Source organism: Athene cunicularia, assembly GCF_003259725.1.
Source record: "Athene cunicularia isolate RWA chromosome 14 unlocalized genomic scaffold, athCun1 chr14_part1, whole genome shotgun sequence".
NCBI classification, from domain to species: Eukaryota; Metazoa; Chordata; class Aves; order Strigiformes; family Strigidae; genus Athene; species Athene cunicularia.
In genome coordinates this window covers 13,479,698-13,496,461 of record NW_020799118.1, presented here as the reverse complement: position 1 = coordinate 13,496,461, position 16,764 = coordinate 13,479,698, and the positions used below count along the sequence as shown (strand labels likewise).

Below are 16,764 nucleotides of genomic sequence, written 5' to 3'. Positions count from 1 at the left end.
TAAAGATGGCTTGGGATGCAAACAAGAGATCTGGGGAATGGGCAAGGAGAAACTGGGGAAAACCATGTTTCTTGCTGCTGCATGTACCTTTCCACTGTTATGTCAATATTTTTTTACGACAAAAGAAACCAAATTCTCTAAAATATTGCTGCTCAAAGTAAAGCACCTTTTTTTCTTTTCAGTGTTCTTCTCCACTTTCCAGAAATGAGGGTGCTATAAGACAGTGTGCTATAAGATGACATAAGCATGGTATCAAATTCCAGCTTGGCAATGAGCACTCTGAAACTGGATCCCAAGGCAGGGCACACTGTTTTCAATAAAATAGGAAACACACATATTCCCAGCCATTTTAGATGTTCTTGTGTGATAAGTATTGCTAGCAGAACAGAAGTCTAGCAAAGTTATAGCATGTGCCTACAGTTGTACTTAAAACTATGTGCCTCTGAAAAAGCTCTGCCAGATAGATATGCTGTTATTTATCTAATTCTAACATTAGGTAGTACAAGTGCTGTGTCCAGCTCTGGGGATGCTGACATAAGAAAGACATGGACCTGCTTGAGAGGGTCCAGAGGAGGCCACGAAGATGCTCAGGGGGCTGGAACACCCCCCTGTGAGGACAGGCTGAGAGAGTTGGGGGTTCAGCTGGAGAAGAGAAGGCTCCGGGGAGACCTTAGAGCGGCCTCCCAGGGCTGAAAGGGGCTGCAGGAAAGGGGGAGAGACTCGTCATCAGGGGTGTAGGGATAGGACAGGGGGTAATGGTTTTAGGCTGACAGAGGGGAGATTTAGATCAGATCTAAGGAAGAAATTCTTCCCTGTGAGGGTGGTGAGGCCCTGGCACAGGTTGCCCAGAGAATCTGTGGCTGCCCCCTCCCTGGCAGGGTTCAAGGCCAGGCTGGATGGGGCTTTGGGCAACCTGGGCTAGTGGAAGGTGTCCCTGCCCAGGGCAGGGGATTAGGACTGGATGATCTTTAAGGTCCCTTCCAACCCAAACCAGTCTATGATGCTCTGCTTATGGTCTCAGAATGTCACATTACATGAAGTGGAATAAAAATACAATTTAGTGTAAACATACTGTGCTAACTATAGTTCTTAACACTGGTGTATTCTTGCCTCCCTGAGTGGAGCAGACCTGGTGTATGTGCCAGCAAGTGTGGACTCTTATTGAACACTGCAAAGATATCCAAGTATTGTTGTGGCAGTAATGACATTCTTTAAGTAGCACCTGGATAACTGGTATCTGAAGATGATCCTTAGATATAAATAAAATGCCTTCTCTAAAGCAGAGTAAAGAAGTTAAATTTTTGCTACCAACTTGGCAAACGCTTTAGGGATGTTACAGGGGATCTATACAGGGCTGCAGAACTGGGGCCTTCTGAATGTGTATTCTTCAGGGCACATAAGGGCTGAAGCCTTCTTGGTACTTGTGTAGCTTGCATCACCTTGAAACGGTCACCTCCACCCACACGGGTGTCCTTGGCATGGACAGACAACCCTGTCAGCAGGCCTGTAATCCTTCCAAGTGGAACTAGACATACGCGTTTCTAAAAGGGAAGACACTAACGTATCTACCAAAGCTTTGAGCCTAAAGCTGATGAATGGCTACTCTACGGCTGGCTTGATTAAATGGCCATTGAAGATGATGTAAACATCAGACTCCTCGCTGTAGATGGCATTTTCTCGCTCCCGCTTGAACATCCTCACCCAGACCTCCTCTCCTTCCTGCAGGTCCAGCATGAGGCTCTGGCTCTGCATGATGCTCCGATCACTGGGCTGGGCGTAGAGGATGGCCACCTCCTTCTCGTTCTTCATCAAGTGCAGGTAGGTCTCCTTGAAGTTCCAGGTGTGGACGTTGAGGCTGAAGTAGTAGATTCCTGCCACGTAGCAGAAGAACTTCCCCGAGAACATGTTGAAGTGCTTGTAGAGGTTCACAAACTCAGTGTCAAAAGTGACGTGCTGGAAGTAGTCTGAGCTATGGAGGGTTTTTCTCCGACCCACTGAGAAAGCAGCATAGAGCTGCTTGCAGGAATGGCCTTGTGGGCCAGGCTGGCCCTTCTGTCCCTTCCGTCCATTAAGGCCACGTAGCCCTCTTTCTCCTTCCTTCCCAACTGCTCCAGGGTACCCTTTCTCTCCCATTTCACCCTTCTCACCTGCAAGTGTAAAGAAAGACCTTGTCAGACACAAGCATGTGAAGCCTGAGCTGCAGACACATCCTGCTGGAGATAACCAGCAAGGCAACTGCTGAAACACTGTTTTGCCAGCACAGATATCTGGAAGCATTGCTCAGTCATTGGCACCTTCCTAATGCTCAGAAGGATAAAAACACCAGGTGAAAGCTTGGCTCCGCTGAGCTGGCGGTGCCAATGCTCAATATCCGACAGCAGAACTCCATGGCCTGACCAGACCGGTGACTTGAATCCAGTGTTCATGAACCCAGCTCCTTCCTGCAGAGATTAGGGTAAGAAAAGTTATTGATTTTGCTGAGGTCTGATTTGGGCCTGGGAGAGCTAGTTGGATTTGTCTGGCCTGTGTATCCCTGCTCACAGGACTCCTGGCATGTACTGTATGCTTAAATTTTATTTGCGTGCCTTACTGAGACAGAAAAAAGTGAGTGTCTTTCCTAATTTTTAGGTCTCAGGTGTGATCTAACCTGAGCTTCTGGTGATTCCAGTTTTTGACAGATTAGAGCTTTTTGCCAAGCTTCTCATTTGCACACTTTTACAGCCTGTGACATGTCACCCCTTGACCCTCCTTTGGGTAAATGAAGTGAATGAGTTTCTTGGTGCAGGGAGGAGCACAGCTTGCAAAATGAGGGTGAGCAAGTAAGATAAAGGATGTTTATCATTGTAGTCAGATTTACCCACCTTTGAGGATGGTGATGTCTATATTGGGCTGGACTTTGGGTACCGAATAGGCAGGGTCACTGCTCATCCTTGTGTATCGTGAGGAGATGATGGAGACGGGCTGCTCCGAAGGCCCACAGCATCGCACGCACGAGAGGCGCCGCGGTTCCCGTCTCGGCAGAGCCTTTTCCAGCACAGCACCGACATCCGCAGAGCACACCAAAAGCAGGAGAAACACCGCGCTCATCTTCAGCAGAGCCAGCTGGACCAAGTAAAGGAACAGGAATGATTAACATGGTGAATCAAATCAGAGCTTCTGATGGGCCATCTGTTAATGCTACCACAAGGTGTGTTTCTTCTGATTAATGATTAGCTTTTCTTGTAGTGGCACCAGGAGGCTCCAGGTAGGAAGGATGCCCCACTGCGTACTGTTTACAATCAACGGAAAAGGCAATCCCTGTCTCATTACCTATAGTTGAAATATCGGACAAGACACCAGATAAACAAACAAACAAAACCCAAACAAAAACCTGAGAGAAAAACAGCCTGCTGAGATTAGAAGATAAGGCTGAGATCACAGAATCATCCAGGTTGGAAAAGACCCTTGGGATTGAGTTCAGCCATCAGCCCTACTCTACGAAGTTCTCCCCTCCACCATATCCCCCAACATCTCATCTAAACGACCCTTAAACACATGTTTAAAGCTGTTGTAGCAAGCTCTGCTCAAGGCACATTCACTGCCTGGCTGCTGTTGGAACAGCCTTTGCAAAAGGTGCTGGGTAAAAGACATGAAGTGTTGCTCTGTTTGTTTATTGCATCACCATCCTGAAAAATTTCAAAATCAGATGTAGAAAGTGAAACTTTATTTAAACATAGAGCCTAAACCTGATTTTTTTTTTTTTTAAGGGCAAACCTGAAGGGAAATTAAACTAAAAGAGATCAAAAGCATTTGTCTCTTTGGATAGTCTCTCGCAGCCTCTTGGTGGTAACCTCTTTCCAAGGTGACTTCACCAAGGAGTTTGTGGCTTTGACCATACCCATGTGCTCTTCCTAGCAAAATTTCTGTGTATGTTTTCCATTTTTATTTTCCAATGTGCAAAATGGAAAGCTAAATAACTGCAACAGACAGCCCAAACTGGGATTTGCTCTGCACAAACACTAGTTTCTGAGATGGTCTATTACATTTTCATCTGCTACTGGCAAGCTCCAAAGGCCCTGAATACTGGGTGAAATGAGCAGAAAGAAAATGCTTCAGTCGGTGCAAAGGAGGTGAATTTTCTTTAGCTCCCCATCAGCCTCCTTCCTAGGGAGGGACTGGAACCAGAGTCAGGCAACTGCCTCCTCATACCATGTATGATTAGTGTCTTTGTGCTGATTGCAGTGGTGTTTCATACAGGACAGATTTTGGACTGATGACTTTTTGGACCTTATCCAAAGTCCAATTCATCAGATAGACTCTTGTTGACCTCAGTCTGGGAACAGACTTTACAGCTCCTCTTCTACTATCTTTAATTCCTGAAATAGGTGGGGAAGCTAGTAGATAGATGTCTTGGCTTTCAGAAATAGCTCCATGAACACACAGGTCCCATCTGCAGAGGGAGGGAATTCTGCCTTGGAGCTCTGCAAAGGCTTCACTGGGCACCAAACGGGCCAGTTGAGAAAATATGGAAAAAAGAGTGTGAGTGTGGGGTAATGTATTTAGATTGTACTGGCATTCTTGGGAGATGCTTTCTGCTAGTTCTTACCTGCCCCAAAAGAACTGTCATTCACACCTTTTATTACTTGATGTAATCCAGCTCCCTGGAAACCTGATGAATTCTTGTTAGCAGGAACATAATAACTTTCCTTCTGCTGGTAGTGAAAGTCCTTTTTTCAAATCTGTCATAACTTGAAATGATCTTTCTATTCATAATTGTACCTCATTCTAGGTACAAGTCTGAGGAGGGATTAATACTCCTTTTATATCAGTGTTCAGGGGCTGAATTTCATTCTCATTGTTCTTCTTAATTTTCATTCACTTCTTAAACCATCTTTGCGCTGCCAAACAGGAACAGAAACGCAACACAAGTCTAAATGGACAGCAGGTCATAAATAACCAGCCTGTGCATGACCAGAACAGAAGGTTTGCAGCACAGAGAGCATTTTGGGTCCACGTTATTTCTGGGGTCTCCTCTGCTGTGATTAAAGTTTGTCCACACACATAATAGTCTAAAGAAGACCCCATGTTCACTCAGTCTCAAGCAATCAGGGCCAACGTATCCTCTTTGGGACTAAAAGCTATTCAGTCCTTCCTAGGAGTGTGGGTAGTCACTAACCTGGGGATATAAAGTATAGAGCAATTGATTACATTACCAGAACATTAAAACCAGAGGACATAATTGCTCATAATACCTTCATGAAGGAGAAAGAGCATTCATTAAAAGGGATATTTGTAATGGGCAAAAAGGAAAGGATTCATAAATATGAAGAAATTACTTTACATTTTCATAGGCCATTATTCTCCCTAAGATGAATGACTTACCTATTTTTAAAAGTGACTTAAGGAAAAAAAAGTCTGGATGAAAAATCAGTGTGCAGGTTGTACACATTTCACATTATGGTAATCCAAGCACCCATTGAAGAAATCATGGCCACTTGCATGATTCATGAAGAACAATTCTTCAAGTTATTGGCTAGAAATTGCATTTGGAAAAAAAAAAAATGGAGCAGATAATGCAACAATCCAGTCAGTTCAGGGTACTCTAGAGCTGACACCCCACCACCTCACTTTCCTTCAAAAGTTGGTGAAGTTAGTTCACTAACACAGCAGAAGTGTATTTAGTTTCACTAGCTGTGGTTGGGTGAAACCTTAATGATGGATGTGAATAAACAGAGTTTCAGATCTGCAGTCTGCTCAGAACACAACAAAGGACAGGAGAAGAAGAAAGATGTGGAGTGAAAGGTGTCTGATAGGACTGCCAGAAAAGAATGATGAATTCAGCAGTATGGGATTATGTTTGAAAGACATCCAGCGCAAAACCGGAGATCAGGTGAAGGAAAAACCTCAAACCAGAGAAATTAAACGTGCAACAGGAAAGGAGACAAACCTCATAAGGCTTTCCTTGTAACAAGATCATGTCAATCTGGAGAAAAGAATTATTTGAGCTGAATTTCAGAGGAGAAGCAAATACAACTTTTGTGGTGGTGCTGAAGTCAAATCTGACACTTTGAAAATAAAAAAAAAAAAAAAGAAAAAAAGAATGAAGCTCAGAATTTAAGGTCTGTGAGGTAAAGTGAGAAGTTGTTTTTAGCCATTTGTTTTTTCCCTTAAAGATAATTGTTGTGACCTTATTTTGTTAAATGTGTCAATGATGGATTTGACTTCAGCTTCACAGGTTTACCTTCTCCAGAAGACAGCCAACGACAAAGTGGGCTTTGCTCTGCTGTGGCCATGAGTCACCCGAGCACAGGCAGGGAGGCTGCGTCTCCTGCACATCACTTGGATCCCTGCACGGGAGGGACATCCATCCTCCTTCCCGACCCGACATGCTTATTAGTAACAGAAGTGATGCATTAGTACCTCACTGAATGCCCCAAGACTACAAAACTGAGTACGTTCCTCCTTGGTCATCCTTCACGACACATCTCTAGAGATGGACAGGAGCATCCTGAAAGTGACAGATTAAAACTGGACATATAAATTATTGTCTTTGTCTTCTGTACCAGGAACCTGCAAGTTGCAACCTGGTTCAATTCAGAAATCTTGGGTTTAGGACTGTTATTAGGTAGAAAAATCTAGAGATGATGACAGATAAGCAGACATCCTAATGGCTGGGAAGAAAACTGGTCTCCTGTCTTCAGAAACTTTGCAGTCTGTAAACGTTTCACCCGAGGACAAGAAGATGGTCTCAGCCCTCCCTCTCTCAAAACTGTTCTTTCAGTTCAGCTGCTTTGGCTCTGCTTTAGCTCAGGTTCATTTTGAAATGGTTGATTGACAATTTGAAATGTTTCAGCTGAGAAGCTCGCGGCGACGTGTAGGCAAATGTAAATTGTTTTGATGCTTCTGACACTTCTTGCAAAGTGCTTGCAAAGCAGAAAGCTCACCACAAGGCTGAGCGCACAACCTGTCTGGTTGCAATAGGTAATTTCATGATAAGTTATTTGCTCTTCCATAACCCTTTCAAGCATCCCCACTCCAAAGCCATGAAGCACAGCACAACCCCCAGCATCTGCAAGTGGAACCAGGATGAAACCCGACAACCAAGTGTGAATTTAATCTGAGGCTGAAGAGGAAATTCTGCATGTGCTAAACCGACAGATTTTATTTTTTTTTTGGCTCTATTTTGGCAGACAAAATGAAAATTTATGAATGATGAAATGAGACATCTGAACCTGTTGAAAAAACAGTTAATTTCAGTGAATTTTGGTGATGAGAATGGCTGATGGTTGTGTTCATTACAATATTAGAATATGGGTTATTGCTGGAGAGTATGTAATTAAACATGTAATTAAAGGCTTCTTTGACTGAAACCACCCTTTAGCTAAGGTTTAAAGCTACTGTTTGCTTTTTCCATCCCCATTCTTCTTCTCCAAATTTCTGAGTAGAAAGACAAAATTAAAATGTTAGCGAAAGAGATTGCTTGTTCAGGTACTTCTGCCTGGCAAAAAAACAAGAAGAAAGAACAAGTGAAAATACCAGTCTCCTTGTGTGAAATTCAAACACGCTGATGTCTGGAGCCATTGGAAAGGGTGTGTCTGCCTGTCTAAGCAGAGCAGATAATAGGAACCCTTTAACGGCTGCTGCCTCACAGTGAGGATGTAATGTCCAAACCAGGGACACTGTTGTCTGCCACGCTCAATCCAAGGCAGAACAGAAGATTAAATAAGGTATTTTTGCTTTGCACTGACCCTGGAACTACCCTGACTTAAATGTAATCAATCCAGCTTTTTACTCATTTTTTACCTGTTATAAATAACCTGCATCACAAGTGCTGGTTTTCCAAAGACACCTGACATTCCCAGTGTCTGCCAGCAAAAAAAGCCAAATTCCTCCCATGCAGGGCTTTAGAGGGGCCACAAACCTTTGTTAGGGAAGGGCAGAAACCATTAGTTCCAGTTCAGGGAGCTAAATGATGTGATTCTTTCTTCTTGTGTGCAATTTCTTATTTAAATATATTTTCTTGACACTATTACAGCTGGAGAGAGTACCTTGATTGATTTTTTTTTTGTTCATGATTGAGTTTAATCTTATAGCTCAAAGTAGACAGCTTATGTATGAGGCACATTTGCTCATGCAAAGCTTTTTAATCATGCTGTGTACCTGGCAAATTCTAACACTTTGATATAAAGTAACACACTTGTATAATAGAAATTATAAGAAATCCCCATAATATCTGCAAAAATAGCTCACTTGCTCTGCACATAGAGAAAATAAAGCAAGAAGGCAAAGCATGTCAGCCTGGAGGCTGGACCAAAAGGTTTTCCCTGTGGTTAGCAATGTCAAGTTTGCAACCTGAACCCTAATCTTGGCCCGACCCTGGCTGATCCGTTGGCGCTGCCAGCAGCCCCTGGGGGATGTCAAAGGTACAGATCTACCTACCCCAGCCCGTGTTTTCACCGGGCCCAGCGGAAGTATGTCCTGTCCCTCCAGGGATGCTCAAAGAAGAAATCCCACGGATAACTGTGCTGAGCTCACATGCTGCGTTATTGAGAGTTCACGAGGCAGGAATTGCTCTTGGATCCCTGAGCTGCACTTTAAGTTTCCGCTAACATTTTCCTTCCTGTTATTCCTATGGCTTTGCTCGGGAAAAGCAGTCTTGCTTTAAATTCACAGTGCACAGGACAACACTAGCCACTGCCCATTTTAATTAGTGACAAATCTTGACTGAAAACCCAAGAGGGCAGTTAAGACTAAAACCTTCCTTGAGCCACAGAGATGGAAAACACATGGTTGTGTCAGTCGCGAACCTCGGCATTGTTCCAGAGACGGAAAATATTCTGGTTCTGCTTTTTTACCTTTTGTCTTCTTTCAAGCCTCAGCATCCTTACTGCTCCAGAGCTCCTTGCATCGCCAACAGCAGGAAATGAAGCATCATTAGGGCCGCGTTTGTCTGGACACTGGACTTCCTCTTGGAAATTATTTGTTTGGGATGTTTTATATTTTCTTCCCCAGGAGGATCTAAAATTTCTTCAGGAGAAATTCATTGTAGAAAAGCCGAAAATGCTGAGGGAGCTTGTGCATTTTCCAAAATAAAGCTTCAACCGCTCAGGGGTTCCTCTGCCCATGGTGCAAGAGATGAGCGTGGAGCATCTCCTCTCTGACACGATGCCACAGAGATGCTTTGCTCGGGCTGAGCATCAGGAGCCTGTCTGCAGCCATGAAGTGATTTGAGGGCTTGCAGACAAGAATATTTGGATCCTGAAAAGCAACGCGGTTTAAAATTTTCCACTGTCTGTAGTGGTTTGCAGATGACCAGTGTTAACGCCCTCTTGTCCATGGTGTTTATCCAACACGCTAGGGTGATGTAGAAGGGGTGTTGGCAGAGACTGCCGGCTTGGTTTGAGCCCTGTGAGTTGTGAGCAGGGCAGGAATGGAGGCAAAGCCAGGATCCAGCTGTGGGGAGGTCCAGGGGGTGTTGGCCACATCCATATTTGTAATGGCTTGCGCGAACTTCTGGTCAGTGAGTTTGCACCTCCATTTCTAATTATCTGGTTTGGGTTTTGTTTTCTGGTGCTTTTTTAGCGTGTGCCTGTTTCCAGTGCGGGTGAATCACCCTAACTCCTCTCTCCCGGGAGGAGCTGTGAAACACCTTCACCCCCGATAGTGCGTGCCCCTGAGCAGCAGTGGCTCATGCAGTCACCACGGTCTCGCTCCAGCTGCCGTTTCACCGACCAGGCACGGGAAGAGATGAGGATCCCAAGCAGACATCCCTTCCTAGTACCTGCACACACTTAGACCGGGGTGTCTGTGGTGGTTTAACACAGTTCCCTGCCGGTGCTAGGGGTGCAGAGGCTGTGCCTGTACGGAAGGGTCCCGTGGGCACCGGCACCTTCGCGTGGTACCAGCTCTGCGGGTCTGCGGCTGGGGCTGTTACCACGCTTATCTCGGCACAGACAGGCACCGGAATTATGTTTGCTGGTTCCTAAGCAAGCAACTCTTCCCTCCCTCCTTCTTGTCCCTGCCTGCCCCTCCGATGCCAGGAACATGCCTGCAGTGTGCTGGAAGTGGCCCCGCTCCGTGCTGGGCGGCTCCCTGAACGCGGTCCCATCTCCGTGGCAAGCCCAGACAGTGATTCAGCCCAGCGCTGCCCAGGCGCGGGCGAGTTACTGTAAGTCATTCCCAGGGCAGCTTCTCCCATGGAGCAAATCACCCCGACAAAGTGGACGGCACCCAACTCCCCTTCACCCTTCCCCGCGGAAAGGCAGCTCTCCCATGACTTGCCATCCGTGACTCGGTCACTCCGGGAACTCGGCTTTCTGCGTGCCAAAACAAAGCAGGCAGGGTGTCCCTGGAGCGGGTCCCTGCGGGGCTGCCCTGCCTGCTGGGTGGGAGCACCGGGACACGGGGGCTGGCAGCAGCAGCACCGTCCCATCCCCACGGCAAGCCGTGGCCCAGGATGAGCAGCACATTTCCAACAGCTGCCGCTCCCCGGTGAGGCTAGAGGAGCGGAGTCCCCGGGAAGTTTCCGTCTCTGTGGGGGACACCAGGAGACGGCTCTTGCCTGCCCTGGGCTCTGACAGCGCGGGGGAGCCTCCACCATCCCCGTCCCACTGCTCAGCCACAGCTAAGAGCAAAACCAGACTACAGGAAAGCGTCGTTCTGGAGTCTGAGGGTGGAGTGTTAGTAAGAAGAGATTAAAGCCAGCTCAGCAATAACCTGGCCTTGCACTTACTTTGCCTGCTGCAGTGAAGCAGAAAAAGTGAGACGAAGCAGGGCGGGCAGAGACCACCTCTTTTTATGACTCACCCAAGCAAGCTGCTTCTGCAGGGTGCAAACACTTTGTTCCCTATAGCAATAGTTGTTTTTTTTTCCCCAAACTCATTCAGATCCATTTAACTTACCTTGTGACTCAGGACCCCGTCTCTTACTTTCCTTGCTGTTGCTTAGCAGGATGCATAATATGAAAGCTGCTGTTCATTCAGGTATTTTAGTTCTCAGTGGCAGCTGCAGCTTCCTAGCTGGAGTCCAAATGAAACACTGAAAGTCAGTCCGGCTCCTTATGAAACCCAGCAGCTAGATTGTTTGCAAAAGCAGGGATTTTTCTCGTTTCTCTGCTTGCATCAACTCGTGCTGAGTTCCGGTGCTTTTGTCCTGCTATAGTTTCCTCGGGACTTGCAGCCAGTCTGTCGGGTTGCACGGTGCCTCTCACAATGATGGAAATGAAGACCAAAAAATTTGTGAATAAAAAAAAAAATAAAGTATCAAAAACCACAGACCCAAAACCACATCCAGTGTTCCAGCCAAGAAGAGAAAGTGCTGGGATTGCATGGAAATAATTTTTCTTTGGGAGACTTCAGCATCTTTTTAGGCAGGAGAAAGGAGAAAAAAACCCCACACAAACAAAACCAAACCCACAATAAAAGCTCTGGCTTTTGTGCAAGAGCTGTAAAGGTGGAAAAAGCCTCCTGAAGGGGTGCAGCAATGGAAACTGTCCCTGCAGTGATGCTGGGGGAAAATGTAGGTGCACAGGCAGGTGCCTGGGGACGGGCCAGCACTAAAGGCAGACATCACCCCGCTGTCCCATGCACCTCCCTGCTGAAAAACAAAGCACTTTGATTCTCCGTGAGCAGATTTGGGGCTGGTCACAGGAGGGTGATGTGCAGCTGCTTTCCCTCCCTGCTTCACAGGTTTCAGGGATAATGCCTGATGCCAAACCATCCATGGGAGGATACGATGAGTGTTAGCACCCTGTGAGCGGGAAAGGAGGGGAAGGTCAAACACAAGCACAGGGGTGACACTTCCTCAGCGTGTGTTTGCAGTCTTCTCCCATCATACCTATTTGCTAGCATTTTGGTTTTTATTAACTATTCCATGACACCCAGAAATGGCTGGAGAGCAAGTTGCCTTTATTTCACATTAATTGGGACTGAATTACTGAATGCTCTGGCTAACTGCAGCAATTACGGCCAGGGTGCCACAAGGTTCTGTGTGGGATGGGAGGTGTGGACACCATCTCCAAAGGAGGTTGAGCAGAGGGCATCTTCAGAGAAGCCATCCAGCCCTGTTCTGCCTGGGTGGCCCATCTGCCGAGGAGCACACGGTGGTCCTGGCCATATGTGAGCCCCTCGAGAGGGCTGGTGGCCGTCATGGAGCGAGGGGTCTGCAGAACCAAGCACAGCATGGCTGGATCATCCCTTAGCCAAGAGATAAAATGGGATGTCACACAGATTGCCCTTGTCTGAGGGACTGCTGAGACACAGTCACTCAAGACAGCACGGGGCAGACACGGGGGTTTCAGAGTGTGCTGAACATCACACACCTCCCTGGCTCCAGGGCAGAGCAGCGCAGTGCCAGTGCCTTTTGATTTTAGTGCCCACATTAAACTGAAACTGCAAATTTGGTCGTTTCCACCCCTTGAAATAAAAAGCACATTGATGGTTTTATTTAAAACCAGGTTTTGGCTCTGAATTTTTGTTTGGTTAGTTGGTTTTGGTTTTCTTTACTTTTTTCTCTCTCTGTTTTGCAACTGCCTCGCATTAACTGTAAAAGAGGAAGTTAAAAGAGATGGATATCCTATATAGTGCAAGCTCCAGCATCATTCCTGCACTAAGACTGAAAAAGAAAAGCAACGCTTCTGATTGTCCTGAGAACATCGGGAGGGGAGAGGTGTGTTTTGTCCTCTCGCAGTGCCCTTCCCCACTTCAGGTCACAAATTGTTGCTTTAAATGTTCCTCCCCTGTAGTCCTCCTGCTCTGCTAGAAGCTCTACACCAGACCCCAGCACTTCACATCTCACCAGTCCAAGGGGACACATGATGGCTAGGTTATGCCTTTTTTTTCTTTTTAACACTCTCTGACTTAATTAAGGAGGGATGAGATGTGAGAGCATCTTGGGAACCAGTCGGCTTTTTCAAAACCCCTTCAGAGCCTCCCCATCCCGCCCTGACCCAGCTGACACCTCAGCTGAGGTCCTCAGACATGTTCCCCCATCGCTGCTCCACGTGCTGATGTGCCCCAGCCCCTAAGTGCTCTGCACTGCTGCACCGCTGCCCAGCACTCACTCGGCCCCAGAGCCTGGAGCCCTGACAGCTGCCACGATGCAAAAGGCGTTTTGTACGTCTTTGAAGGATTCAATAAGAAGCAAAACAACCTTTAAAGCTGTAGGTGGACCTGGGTTATATAAGGGAGAACTCAAATTGTTTGCAGATGACCTGTGTTGAGAATGTTTTTATATTCATGGTGTTAAGTAAAACTAGCAGGTGATTAAAACAGACTGCAGCATGTTGGGGTATTTTTGAATTCAAACCCCTGCATCTGGAGTGATAAGGAGAGGGACTAGGGGCTACTGGGGAGCGAGGGATGTCCCTGTATCAAGGGGGAGGAAAGATTTACACATGCTGCTGGTGCTGTACTGGGAGGGTCTGTTAACAAGGACCAGTAAAGCAAAATGTAGAGTTTTGCTGCTGTCCTGACATGAACCCGAGCAGCGTCCAGCTCTCCATGACTCACCCTCTGGTGCTGGGCTCCTCCAGCCCAGCCTTCCCAGAGTTCCCCCATCCCCATCCGTGTCCCCATCCCCTCCCACCACCGCAGTGGTCCCCATCCCAGCCCCACACACAGGCAGGAGCAGACTGTGCCAGGCAGAATCCACCTGGAAACAGGTACATGGAGCCCCGGGCAGAAAGGGGGGAAATGCGGCTGCAGCCTTCCCAAACCTGCCAGGAAAAGGAAACACCTTACTCATGCTCTTTTTGGAGGGACTTCAAAGAGTCTCTCAGAAAAGAAATGAGTTTGCCTCACAAATGCCAACCAAAAGCCTTTCCTCTTCTCTGTTCTGTTCCCTTTCTGCTCTGGATGAAACACCAAATTTGTGTAATCTTTTCTCCCCCATCACGTTCCCCAGGTACCCTGCTCTCCTCTTGGCACTGGTCAGCACCATTCATGGAAGGGAGCAGCCCCTCCATGTGTCCTGCACTGGTGCCTCCCAAGCCACCCTGCTGGCGTTGCTGCATTCATTTACTTGGTCCCACAAACCGCCTGAAGCAAATCTGCATTAACGCATTCGTGGCACGGTCAGTAGAGGCACCACATGGGTGACATCGATGCCTTTCAGGATTTGGAGCTATCTACCTCCCAGAAGCAGGTCAGTGACTGTGTCCTGAGCACCCTGTGCATGCATTGGAGAGTTTCTTTCCTTCATCATCCAGCAAATAATTTATCACAATTAGTAAATAATACCTATTAGCCTTGCTGAGACATGGGAGCTGCTTTGCATCAAGTATGTCCTTGTAACAAGAACCAATGCAAACAAAAGCACAAACGCAAATGCTAAAGCACTTAAAGCAGAGGGACGGCGCCCTGGAGATTGGAGCGTGGTTTCTGGCTCTGCTGCTGATGGTGTGGGGTTTTGGGAAAGCTCCCCTCTGCCCTCCTGGGGATGGCACACACCTTCTCCCATTCTTCATCGCCTATTTTTAGACTAAGCTCTTTAAGGAAAAAAAAAAGTATAATCAGAGTGCACCCAGGCAGAGCTCTGGTTTCACAGGGGGGTGTGAGGCCGCCACAGAGCTTATTTGCATGGATATAAAAAGAGTTTATAGATGTAACTCAATAGAAAGATCATTTGGGGCTCTGAAAATTATTTTAGCTGGTCAAAACCTGTCCAAAAACAGTCTGTATGAGAGTTTTTAATTTTTACTCTGAAACTTAGGGCAGAAGAAAAATGTTATGGTAACCAGCGCCTGGCATCAGAGCCGGTGTCTCCAGATTAAACAGGTTTTCTGCCTCATAAAATGACAGCCTCCTTTTTCGAAATAATAATCACATTCAAGGAAGAAGGATATTTCTGTTTACACAGTTGATTTATAAAGCTTGGCTTTTGTCCATGCAGGGAGCAAGGGGAAAAAAATAAATAAATCAGTTCTGCACAGTGCTGAAGGCTTGCAGCAAATTAATAAGAAACTCTGTATGTGATAGAGCAGCGAGTTCAGGACATGCTGAGCCCGTCTGCCTTCTCTCTGCTAGAGACAGGGGGCAGTTATTGCAGTGACTGCATTAAGAAATTAAAAAATACTCCACTAGAAAATGCACATACCTGCAGTCAATTTAAGGGACATAATTGTCAGCTGGCAAATCTATGGTTTTCTTTGCAGCTTTGGTGGGCTAAAACTGGTCTGGTCTACGGGGAAGTGAATGCTTCTTTCTAACCAGTTAATTGATAAAGTGTCTAGGTTTTGAGGAGTGTTCTGGCTTCGTGCTGGAGGAAGAGGAGCTTTGTCTATTTGAAAGCATGTGCTCGAGGATGAGCAGTTATGGCTGGGAAAGGACACCCAGACACATACATCCACGGGCTCTCGCTCCAGGTATTGGTGCCCCTGTGCTGAACCCGGGATGCGGCCGGCTGCGGCGTGCTGAGGTGCTGGAGCATCCCTGCTCTGCAAACCCATTTCCCTGCGTGGTCAGGCCACAGCCACAGCTCTGCTTGCGTAAAAAGGCATCGGAAACGTCTCAGCCAGTGTCCACAGGCACGCTCATCCTTTCTCCTTCTTTTACATGAAGGTGTATCTTATTTTTTTCAGCTTTCAAACAGGCTATATATAATGGCTGAAGTTATCTGAGTTGTAACCAGCTCTTTAAATGAAAAGGCATGTTTTATATGGATTTTTCCACCGTGCTGAACTCGGTGAGAGCGATGTGTGTTTGCTCTCCCCTCCTGCTCAAGGCTGGGGCTCTGTGCCATGACAACGTCTGCACCACGTGGCAGAGACTCGTGGGGATGATTCCTATGGAAACATTAAATATTAAACTAAGTTTCCTCCTGGCTTTCTGCTGGGGTGTCATTTTGGATCACAACAGCCCCCTGGCATTCACAAAAGGCAGCCAGACCTCTGTGGCGTTTAGCTGAGAGCCCAGACGATGCTCGTGTGGTGTGTGCAGAGATATGATTAATGCAACGGCTGTGCTGAACTCCAGAACAAAATGGAAAGATTGAAGAGCAGCTCTCTATGCACTGCGTGTCAGCCAGGCAGCCCAGAAAGAGTTTTCAAAGCCTTTAACATAGTAATCCCCAAGCAATAGCACAATTAAATGCAATGAAGTACATATATACATGTTCATGTGTGAGTGTGTGGTGCTTTCAAGCGGCCAATTGCACAAAGCCTAAAATAATTACAAGCTAATTGGAATTTAAACAGCAACGTGTGAATGACAATTGGGAACTGCTTAAGAATAATTTACCAAATAGCGTGAAAGCTATGATTTCACAACCGAGCAAGAAACATTTATGGCTAAAGCCTGGATCTGAGGGGAACTGAAAGCTTTCTGGATGAGAAGAAATGCTGAATATAATAGGTAACGAGGAGAAGTGGGTGGCTTTCTGCAGGCTCCCGGAGCCTTCCAGGGCTGCTCATGCTGAACACTATTTGCAAAGGGGAAACCACACGACCTGGATAAATATAGGTTAATCAGCCTTACGGTGAACCTGTCAAAGTAACAGGAATCGCTGATGATCTCTAATGAAGAGTTAATGGTGGGTAATGCAGCTGATGCCAATCAGCCAGGACTGGTGGGAAACAGATCATGTAGACCTAATTTCTATTACACATTAAAAGCTCGTTTGATGGAGCTAGGCAGACTTTGGCAAAACACTGGTCAAAACCTTTTAATGATAAAAGGAAAGTGATACTAATTCAGGCTGGCACGGAGAGATGGGTGCGCGTGTTCGCAGCAGCGTGCTGGGGAGGGACGGTCTCTCCTGCCATCCAGGCCAATAGGCACAATGCCACCG

General features: G+C 46.6%; 1 protein-coding gene across 2 annotated transcripts; it reads right to left on the bottom strand.

The window, feature by feature from the left end:
- Nucleotides 1-961: 961 nt before the first annotated feature.
- On the bottom strand, nucleotides 962-11,182 carry C1QTNF8 (C1q and TNF related 8). 2 transcript variants are annotated; one of them, XM_026859310.1, is made up of 3 exons: nucleotides 10,881-11,182; nucleotides 2,862-3,102; nucleotides 962-2,147 (listed from the first exon to the last, which is right to left on the bottom strand). In XM_026859310.1, the coding sequence occupies exons 2-3, from the start codon at nucleotides 3,085-3,087 to the stop codon at nucleotides 1,600-1,602; spliced, it is 774 nt and encodes a 257-aa protein (XP_026715111.1). In that variant the 5' UTR covers nucleotides 3,088-3,102; nucleotides 10,881-11,182; the 3' UTR covers nucleotides 962-1,599. The 2 variants fall into 2 exon arrangements, with proteins under 2 accessions (XP_026715111.1, XP_026715112.1); XM_026859311.1 differs by lacking the exon at nucleotides 10,881-11,182 and having other exon boundaries at nucleotides 2,862-3,109.
- Nucleotides 11,183-16,764: the final 5,582 nt, after the last annotated feature.

Bases quoted from the DNA above. Each gene is read 5' to 3' on its own strand.
- C1QTNF8 (XM_026859310.1), bottom strand. From the start codon at position 3,087: ATGAGCGCGGTGTTTCTCCTGCTTTTGGTGTGCTCTGCGGATGTCGGT. The intron at 2,148-2,861 runs GTGGGTAAATCT...TTACACTTGCAG, and splicing joins AGACATCACCATCCTCAAAG to GTGAGAAGGGTGAAATGGGA.